The sequence below is a fragment of the Carettochelys insculpta genome, chromosome 3 (genome assembly GCF_033958435.1).
Source record: "Carettochelys insculpta isolate YL-2023 chromosome 3, ASM3395843v1, whole genome shotgun sequence".
Lineage (NCBI taxonomy): Eukaryota > Metazoa > Chordata > Testudines > Carettochelyidae > Carettochelys > Carettochelys insculpta.
Genome location: NC_134139.1, coordinates 70,246,554 through 70,257,506, shown reverse-complemented (window position 1 = coordinate 70,257,506; position 10,953 = coordinate 70,246,554). Strand labels below are relative to the sequence as shown.

The window sequence follows — 10,953 nt, the reverse complement described above, 5'->3', positions numbered from 1 at the left end:
AATCCAGCATGATAACATTCTAATGCAACATCTCTTTCTTTGATCATCAATTTATGATACATTGATGAAAAGTAATGATATATGTCATTGTATTATTGTATATCAATATGTCAGCAGTTAAATATCACAACACCAATGAATAAGTTTGACTTGACAAACCTGTAAATATGATGGTCTAAATTTTCAGAAATGGCTAGTGATTTTGGGTGTCTAACTTGACACCCTCCCCACCTATCCCACAAAGAAGGGTATTGATTTTCAAAAAATGCTGAGAATTGCCTTCTCAAAACTTTGCCCCTTTAAGGTGACTCAAGGAATCCAAATAATGAGCTCTGAAGGTGTAATACTGAAGTCCTTAGTTTTTGTGTTGATTAAGTCCCCAAACAACAAGGCAGCAGAACACTTAATATGGAATCATGAGCCATGCCAGTGATTTAAATTAAGCATTGACTTAAATACTTTACTCATATGCTCTTTGGGCCTTGGTTTGTGTTACAATTTAAGTAGTTAATCTTGTTTAATTAACTCAATTTTGTAGATTAACCTTGATAAGGCTTTCTTCACTTCCTGCCCAAAACTGGAACACACTTAATGGTTCTTAATGGTTCTCAATCCTGCTGGAAAAGTAGAACAAGTGGGGTTCCGCAGGGGTCTGTTTTAGGACTGGTTCTGTTCAATATCTTCATCAATTATTTAGATATTGGCATAGAAAGTATGCTTATTATGTTTGCAGATGATACCAAGCTGGGAGGGGTTGCAACTGCTTTGGAGGATAGCATCATAATTCAGAATGATCTGGATAAATTGGAGAAATGGTCTGAGGTAAACAGGATGAAGTTTAATAAGGACAAATGCAAAGTGTGATGCTGTTGCAAAAAAAGCAAATGTGATTCTGGGATGCATTAACAGGTGTGTTGTGAACAAGACACGAGAAGTCATTCTCCCGCTCTACTCTGATCTGGTTAATTGCAGTATTGTGCCCAGTTCTGGGACTGCAGTTCAGGAAAGATGTGGAGAAATTAGAGAGGGTCCAGAAAAGAGCGACAAGAATGACTAAAGGTCTAGAGAATGTGACCTATGAAGAAAGGCTGAAAGAACTGGGCTTGTTTAGTTTGGAGAAGAGAAGATTGAGGGGCAACATGATAGTGGATTTCCGGTATCTAAAAGGATGTCATAAGGAAGAGGGAGAAAACTTGTTCTTTCTGGCCTCTGAGGATAGAACAAGAGGCATGTTTCTTCCCAACATTAACCCCTGTCATGTTCCATCCCAAATGTGGAAATTTACCAATTGCTGCTGTGACAAGAAAGGAGAATACATTCAGGTTTTCCCCTCCCAGTTGTATATTCTATCTTATAGTGGGTCTGAGACTCTCCGGCCACATCTACACTACAACAACCTTTCAAATGGACAGCTTTGAGAAATGAACATTGAAAGACAGCCTTTTGAAAAGGAGGATCCACACAGGCAAACGGGAAGCGAAGGTCCGACCCACTGCTTCAACAGGCCCCACCGCTCTTTTGAAAGAGAGCCTCCACACGTCCCAGGGTGCCCTTTCAAAAGTACAGGTCCAGGAAACACTGCAAGCAGGGCCGTATGATGGCCAAGCCCTTCCATGGTCATTCCAAGCTGAACCTTTAAAGGGCCACCCCCCCCCAGAAGCCTTGGCCTGCACACTCTGAAGGGTGTATAGCTGTCCTCAGGCAGGCAGAGGGAGAATGATTGAAGGAGGCATCCCGGGCTCCCATGGACCCTGACCAGCTCTCCCCTCCCATCGTGGCCATGGACAGAACGCTGGCCACAGTGCTGGCCGCAGTGTTGCAGTGGCTCTGGGTGAACACCACGCTCCTGGAGACCATCTTGATGGTGCAACGCCCTCACCTGATCCCCCGGGTCATATGCTGCTTGTAGGGTTTCCCCACAAGCAGTAACTGGTAGGACCGACTGGTGCTGGAGGATTGGAGCGATGACTGGTGGCTACAGAACCAAGGGTGCATTCCTGGAGCTGTGCCACTGGCTTGCCCCAGCCCTCCAGCACCACATCACCTGCATGAGGCCAGCGCTCCCACTCCAGAAAAGAGTGACAATCACCCTCTGGAAATTGGCCATCCTGGACAGTCACCGATCTGTTGCCTCCAGTTTGGAGTGGGAGGGCCACTGTCAGGGCCATCCTGAATGAGGTAAGTCATGCCCAGGTCACACTCCCACCACAGGCAGGGGGCAGGGTGCAGGGGGAAGCAGCACCCCAGCAAAGGGCACTGTCCAGAATCAAGGGTGTGTGGCCTGTGCTGGGGATGGGGGAGGGAATGGGGATGGGCAGGCATGCAGGGGCAGGGGGAAGGTGCCCCAGGGAGGCATACCCTGCAGGGGATGGGGGTGGGGAAAGGGTGGCGGGGACGGGGATGGGCGGGCACACTGCTCCCCACCCCACACTCACAAACGCATTCATCCTCCTTGCCCTGCAGATCATCTGGGCCATCAACAAGGTCCTCTTGTGGCAGCAGATCCATGCTGGGGACATGGATGACACCATCCAGTGCACACATATTGCCATCCAGGCCCCAGAGCCCAGTGGTGGAGGGGGCTACATGAATCACAAGGGCTATGGCTCTGTGGTCCTGCAGGCATTCGTGGATGCAAAGGGGCAGTTCCAGGACATCTGTGGGGGCTGCTCTGGCCATGCTTACGATACCAGGGTGTTCCACTCGGGGCTGGGCCACTGGATGGCCAAGGGGACTTACATCCCACAGTAGGAACTCCCCATTGGGGACACCATGATGCTGTCCTGCATTGTGGCGGACACAGTCTACCCCCTACAGGCCTAGCTCTTGAGGCTGCTCATGGGTCACATCCAGCCTACCCAGGATAGCCCAGCAGTGGCCCCATGATCTCTGCAGTCAGGGTCTGAGCCACTTCCCCTTTCCCTCGGATGCCTGGCTCCCTGGTCCGTGGATGGGGCTCATCCAGCTGCTGGGTGCTGGAGCTGTGGAGACAAAAGGGGAGAGAGGAACAGGCCATTAGTCGCATGTGATGGCCCCTGCGACCCCATCCCTCTCCTGCCCATCCCAGAGGCCCTGCGATGTCCAGATTCCAGGGTTCCCCGCATGGATGGCACATGTGCAGGTTCCCTCCATCCCCACATCCCTCCATGGCTGTGTGGTCAATGGTGCTGTCCTGGCTGCATGGTGCTGAGCACTGCATGGCAGCCCCCTGGGGCCCATGGAGCATGGCTGTCCAGGTTCCATGTACACTGGGGCTGGTGGCTGTGTGAGTGGGCTGTGGCCGCCCCTGGTGGGACTGAGCACCCGCTCCCCAGGGCAACCAGCATCCATGACACCTACCTGTGTGTCCCTCCAGGAACTTGGGTGAGGTACATATAGAGGGGTCTTACAGGACAGCCTGGCTGGGACATCGATCATGAGGGCCCCCCTTGCATGAGCCCTCATCATCGCTGATGTTCTCCAGTCTCACCCTCCATCATCTCCAGCTTGGTCTCAGTCTCAGTCTCTGCAGCGTTGAGCGCTATGGCCGGGGTCCTGCCTCCTTGGGCCCAAGGAGGTGGTTCAATTTTTTAAAGTAGGGGCAGCTGGTGGGCACTGCCCCTAACCATCCGGCTGCATCCCAGTTCTTGAACCTGCTATAACGCTTTAACTTTTGAGTGGATCTGGTCCAGGGTGTGGGTAGGGTGGCCATGGCTGATTGAGGCCCTTGGAAAGCCACTGAAAGGCCGCACTTTTTCTGCACCAAACCCCCATCTGGTGGAGGACCTCCTCATCCTGCCAGAGGGAGAGGAAGTCCCAGAGCTCAGCCTCCGCCCAAGAGGGATACCAGTGCTTTGTGGTCTGGCTTGTCTCCTGACAGGGACTCTCCGCTCTCCTTGTGGGGCCCCTGGGGTGGCTGGGGTCTTCCTGGCTGGCCATGACTCCTGGAAGAGTGGCGGGCTGGCTGGAGCACGGGCTTCCTGCTGCCTGCATACTCTCAGCTTTCTGCTCGGGGATTTGTGGGAGCCTGCATCTTTAAATGCAGGAGGATGCCAGAGCTCTTGAGCTCTGCTTGTGCTGTGAGCAGCGCTGCCACCTGCCAGCTGATTGGGCCATGGAGGACTCCCTCTTTCGAAAGAGACATTCGTGGAGCATCTAAACTTGCTCTCTTTCGAAAGAGTGTTTCGAAAGGGGGAGCTCTTCCCACCATGGAAATGGAGGTCTGACTTCAATGGAACGGCCCCAAAGTTAATTTTGAAAGATCTTGGTTTATGTGTTGATGCTCTGCAGGGAATTTCAAAAGATGTCCTTCTTTCGATGTTACTTTCGAATGTACTTGCTAGCGTAGACGCAGCCTCTGTGTACGAGTTATAGCTACCAATCACGGCTTTTTCAAAAAAGCATTTGAACAGGGACACACAGGAACACTGTACCAAAGAAGGATTAAAACATAGAGCTCTTGAGCCATAAGCCCCATGCCTTACTGAAAAGGCCCTCATCTCCTTTCAGAGCTGTTGTTGTATTATATTCTAAAAGTATCAGTGATTTCTTTTTCAACCTCATTTTCTTTTTTCTCTTCCCTTTTAGTCTCAGGAAGTGATGGAAGCTACTATTCTCATGGATTCTGTTCTAGTTAAAAGTTCTATTTCTTCAGCACAAAGAGAGATCTTTCATTTCCCTACTCATCATAGCTTTAAAGTGTGCCCAAATTGCTGTCTTTTTGCCAGTTGGGGAGCTGATTTTGCTAATCTTGACTAATAAATTCTTACTTATATGAATAATTTTGAAAAAAAGAACTGTTTGCATAATAGTTGAGCAGAATGGAGCCCTTGAACTTGAATTCAAATACATTATATTTCCAGTCAAGGAGCTGCTTTTTGAAAACAGTATCTCAAACTGTAACATCATCTTTTTAGTTTAAAATGAAATTAAAATATCAACAATGAATGTGAGTAAAGTAACATTTTTTTTTGCTTAACAGCAAGTGACTGAAATTTTACTGCCTTTGATTAACAGTGCTAAAAAGAATGAGCTGAATTCTATTTCTTGTTGCACTTCAAAAGAAGTATTTGATAAATTTCAATCTGGTTACCACAGGTTTCACTGGGGACATAATTTGTAGACAAAAGGATTGCAGAATTGTATTATGGACTTAGTCTAGCCAACATAAATTTCATTTATTTACTACTTATGATGAATAAGATGAAAAGAACCCCATTTGATCCAGAGCACAAGCTGATTTGGCTTTGATGGTTAGAAAGAATTTTTTTTTACTTGTGTTTGATTTGGAGTGAGTGAGTGAGCAAACAGGGAACTGCAGGGTACCATTTGAAAGTCCACTTAGAACTCCATTTCCAATAACTTTTCAAGACGGTTTCCGTTTTTGTGGCTCAGCATTGAAACCCCAAATTTACCAAAGGAAAGAGATTCTGCATCTTTTAATGAAAGATAAAACAACAATATAAACATACACAAATTTACAGAGAAAGGATCAACTTTAATACATTTGGCTTAAAAGGTGTTCTTTTTTTAAATATGGTATAAAAATAAATGCAGGAACATTAACAGAGATTATACAGACAACAGACAAAGACACAGGCTTTCTTTCTCAGTGTGAGTACATAAGTGAAATGGAACCTGCTGTGCTAAATTATTGTGCAATAAATTTGATGTTGTATGTATATTTATTAGTATATGCATTTTTTTACATTTCTTCCAGTTTGTGAACTGAGAGTATTTTTTAATAAACTGTGTCTAGCAGAAGCTTTTGTTTTTCACTGTATCTGAGCTTGCAGAAAATAAAATGACACCGATCCAGCTTGATATGAAGGAGGAAATGAGCAGACAATTTTCAAAATGGAGGCATCAAAAGGTTAAAGAGCCCCTCGGAGTCTGTAATGCCTTAGTATACACGAAAGAAAACAAGTCAGGTCCTTGCTCATGCAACATCTTGTTCTAATGTCCTCTGATTCAGACAATCAGTGAGCTACAAAGTATGTATAATGATTTGAGTCTGCTTCCATGCTACAAGGATGATCCTTTTAGTAGGACTGCACTAGACTGGTTAACCTCTTTGAAGTGAGCGATTTCCCCTGGGGAAAAGATAAAAAACAGAAAACAGAGGCATGATCACTGATGACCTATTCATCACCAACCACCTAGCAACATGACAGTGATGTGGCAACATTATGGGGGCACCAATGGGAGCTAACATCAAAACTTAGGTTTGGAAAGATTTTTGCATTACGCTTTGAACACCTGCAAAAACTAAATCCCAAACTGCCAACATAGAGATTATTTAACAGAATTATCCAGAAAATTATAGAGCAGCTGTAGGAAAGCTCCCACAGCTCCCACTGGCCGCAGTTGGCTGTTCCCAGACAATGGGAGCTGGCAGGAAGCAGTGGCTTGGCCTGTGCCACTTCATGCAGCTCCCATTGGCTGAGAACAGCAAAACATGGCCACTAGGAGCTTGTGGATGCTCAAGTAAACAAACTGTATGGTGGCCAGCCAGCAGCTAACCCTGACAAACCACGTGCAGGCAGCATGCCAGAGATTCCCCAACCCTGCTATAAAGTATCATATAAAATGATCTGTTTGTGCTTAGCAGCAAGTCAACATTGAGTTTTTGCTGTTGGTCAGACCTATGGTTTAGCCAAGAAGACCACTAAAAGACAGCATCTCTCAGAATGTGCCAAGATTAATGTTTGAACTGCAGTGATATGGGTGCAAGGAGTCACCTAATCTACTTGGAAGGGTTTGCTAAGCGCAGAATGCAGATTATACATTGGATAGGAGTAGGAGAACATCCTTCTTGTGTGTTAAGCTAAAATTGTTGGGGGGGTTTGGGGAGAGGAATGGAGGGGGGCTATTTCTATTATTTACAGCAGCATTGCACAGGTATATAGCAAGTGTCCATTTATACTGTTTTGAGGGTCCTTAGATTCAATTTCATTCCTTTGTTTAGAATTCCTGCTGATATAAAAGCATGCTTTGTCATGTTAGCTATTCCTGAGAATACAGTGAAACAAATGAAAGCAGGGATCAAATGTTTGGGTTTATTCTGTGTCTTTTTCCATGAAATAAAAGTAGCTTTTCCCAAACTGAAATTGAATTCATCTTAGTTCTTTTCTTCTTAAAGAGGCAAGGAATGTCACGTCAGTTGTATGATATTTAGATGGAAAATTTAAGGTGAGATTTTCAAAGAAATCTAATGGAGTTCTGCACCAAACTCCGGTTGAGTTTCAATAACATCTGAGTTGCTAACTCCTTTAGACTGATTTGAAAATCCCAGCACACTGCATAAAATGACACTATTCACAAGTAAAGCTGTATTTAAGTATATGGTTTGGTGCATATGGGCTTTGCAACTTTTTGAATATATATTGGTTCAGAAGATCTTGAGTTAATGAAATTCCTGCTATGAAGTTTTTGTGGTTTATACTGGGATATTAATTTGCAAAACAGTGCACTTTCCTGAACAAGGATCAAGGTAAACTTCACAGATCAGCAATTAACATCCTTGGAGCAAGGCATTCATCACATCAGACAACAGAATATTTTTATTCAGCATTTAGCACCAAATACCTTACCAGTACCATGTTCTTGTAAGTTTAGAAGTTCATGAAACTTTTAGTGAACTATGGTCAAGTTCTGATCCCTTTCCTCTGCAGTGGTCTTGGAATGTTATTTAAGAAACCTTGTAAAAATGAGGTAATTTTGATCCAAAATCAGGCAAATGGAGACAGTTTTGATTGTTACTTTGAATTCTGAGACATGAAAAAAGCACTATATGCACTATTTTAAATAAGTAAGTGATCATGACCAATTTTTAGTGTTTACAAATTAGCTTTAAATTAAAAACAGGGTATATCACATATCACAGTTGAACACATCACAGATGCAGACAACAATAGAGGTGAGGAAAAGACCATCTGTAACATTATTTCCCTCTATTCTGCTCCCCTCATATGTTTTCCAACCTTTTGACCATTCTGGCTTTCCAATTTCCAAGCAATAAGCTTTTCTGCTTCCCCTGGAAAACTATTCCATTGCTTAATCTTATTTATATAAAGACAAACACATGTATCTCATAGAAATAGAAGGGACCTCTCTAGGTCATTGAATCCAGTGTCTTACACTCACAGCAGGACCTATACCACCAGCCATGTTTTGTTTTTTGTTTTTTTTTTAAAAGAAAGAAGCCTGTTTGCCCTAGACCCCTCAAGGGCTTGCTGAAGACCTGAACTTGCAGACTTTAACTTAGCAGGCTAACCCTCTAGTCACTGAGCTAATCCTGTACCTCTGAAGCTATTCTGCTGCCTTCACAGTAAGATAATCACCATCACCTAACAGCTTTATTTTGTTCTTAAATCTATTTGCCCCAGAGCCCTAAATGGTCCCTGCAAGGGTTGAACTCAACTTTGGGGTTTTGCAGACTAGAGTGCTAAGTACTGAGCTATCCCACCCCTTTAAAGTGTATGAAAATGTAGGTAAACAACGAGCATAAAACCTCAGATATGCCATTCTAGAAGATCTCTGTAGATCTACCTCACAAGTAAAGTAAAAAGATACTACTTAAATATGACAGCTTTTTATTCACCAGTTCTGCTTCTTTTGTGCATTCAACTACATTCTAGTAACACTAACATATAGAGCCAAAGTATCTGAGAAGGGACTGGGGTGAGGCGGGGAGGGAGAGATGGACTGCATTCTGATTCTAGTTTGGACATTAAACAAAACTGATAAAGGTCCAGTTTGTAAACTCTTTATCTCAAGGTCTGGAATGCTATATACCTTAACTCAGTTTTAAAGTATTTATCTACTCTCAGAACTGGCTCTTTAAAAATATCATGGTAGGATTTCATATATATTGCCCCTCCAGGATTTCCAGGTGTGCTTAATTTTTTAAAAAATTACCTAGATGTCACCTCTCCTAAGTCATCCAGTGAACAGCAGTTCAAGTTGGGTGTTTTTTCCTTACTCATCATCGCTGTAAGACAGGTTCTGCAGGCCAAATTATGAGCTAAGTGCCACCTGTGCTTCTTCATTAAAAGTGTGGGCATACAACAGGTGTAACTGATTGGAATTTAGTAAACAACTCTGTATATAAAGCATAGAAAGGAATAGAGTGCATCCCTCTTTCTTGGTCAGATATATGTAGTCTTGGATTGCTAACAGAAGTAAAAACTATAGAAAATTGTTTGAATCACAAAAATCAGCAGAAGAGGAACACTAAAGGGAAAGAATGACACATTGTTAACCTTTAAAAAGGTTAATTCTCATTATTTTTGCTCCTGCTGAAGCAAATTCAACCTCCTCTTTTTATGTTTCTTCATTATCAGAGCAGTTGCATGAATTTTTCTATAGCTACTAGTGATGAAAACCCTAAGCATGTAACTGTGTAACAGATGCATGGCATGCACATTGGTGTGAACATAATGGGATCAAGAAATTTCACCAAACGCTTGCTTTCACAGTTTTCATCTGCTCATGTTAAGCACCTGTGGTGAGCTGGCATTATGGCTGGTTTCCATATGAAAAACTCCCAAGTGAAATCCCAACCTTCTACAGATAAAATGTTTATTTCTTAGGAGTAGGGCATCTGGTGAGATCAAAAGCACATACATGGAGGCCGTGTCTACAATGGCCCCTCCCTTCCAAAAGGGGCATGTTAATGACGGAATTTGGAAGATGTTAATGGGGCGCTGACATGAATATGTAGAACCTCATTAGCATAAGGGGAGCCACACGCAATAGGAAGAAGGGGATTTTGAAGTCAGGGGGTCCTTTTGAAAGGCCCGTCTACATTAGTGGCATGCGTTCCAAAAGCAGCACTTTCCAATCACGTGCAGCCACCATTTTGCTAATGAGGTGCTGCATATTCATGTTAGCGCCTCATTAGCATGTTCTGAACTCCCTCGTTAACATGCCCTTTTCGAAAGGGAGGGGCCAGTGTAGATGCATCTGGAGACTAAAAGACTGCAAGCTTTAGCCAACCAGTATGCCTCTTAATATGACATTCTGGGCCAAATAATCTTCCCTGTCTTCCACAAATGGTGGTGCCTGTTGTCCCACAGGTATGTTTCTGCTTCAGTAAATAGGGAGAAGCAACACTTATGGAGCTTGTTCAAGTGTTCTCACAACACCAATGGCACAAAGAAGCTCAACAGGCTTTGCAGGGGGAGTGAGATTCAGGGCAGAGTCAAGATTCCTATTCCCTTCAACATTTTATAAGGATCTGCAGACCTATGGCTAGAGAGGATGGAAATGCAAAATTATGGCCAAAGTTATGGCTCTGCTAACACATCCTCCTATGGAGGTGACTAATTGACCAGAGAGAATAAAGGAGGAGCTCTTAGAGTGAGTGGCTCTCCTACTCCTACTTTTACTATCTCCCCATTGTTTCAAAACCAGCCAGTATCTTATCACTGCTTCTGCCTCTCTGTATTGCTCCTGTAATTCCTTAACACATGGCTCTTCCCTTCAGTGAAACTTTTGGTCTTACTGAGGCTGGGACTTGGCAGAAAGGTTGACAGTGCTTAACAGTTGAAGTGTGAGGTAGAAAATTAATAAGGTTTAGATGATAAAATTCTCAAAAGATGCCTATGTGAGTTAGAAGCCTAAGTTCTCATGAGAGCTAATGGCTCCTAAGTCACTAGTGTACTTTTGAAAAATTACCCAGGGTTTCTGTGTTAATTTAAAATGGGAACAATTTGTAATTGATTTGGTTTACTTCTGAGACTGCAGAAGTGACCACTGGGTTGGGAAGGAGCAGTGATCAAGTGTTATTGAAGCTGGACTCAAAAGACAAAGATGGAGGCAGTGGCTAAATAAGATGAAGTACCTTCGAAGTACTAGGCTCTATTCATTTGTATTTCAAACCTAACCTGACAAATATTGCATTGTTGCTTACTTTGGGGCAAATCTTGGAGCAAAATGCTATCAGGGTGAAATTTGAAATTTTGAAAATGG

At 43.7% G+C, this 10,953-nt stretch overlaps 1 protein-coding gene across 1 annotated transcript in view; it reads right to left on the bottom strand.

The window, feature by feature from the left end:
* Positions 1-5,416: 5,416 nt before the first annotated feature.
* Positions 5,417-10,953, bottom strand: part of RGS7 (regulator of G protein signaling 7) — a 522,791-nt gene continuing 517,254 nt past the window's right edge. The window contains exon 17 of the mRNA XM_074988640.1: positions 5,417-6,071. Within this exon, the coding sequence (XP_074844741.1) occupies positions 6,021-6,071 (51 nt within the window). The 3' untranslated portion in view covers positions 5,417-6,020. The remainder of the gene's footprint in view (positions 6,072-10,953) is intronic.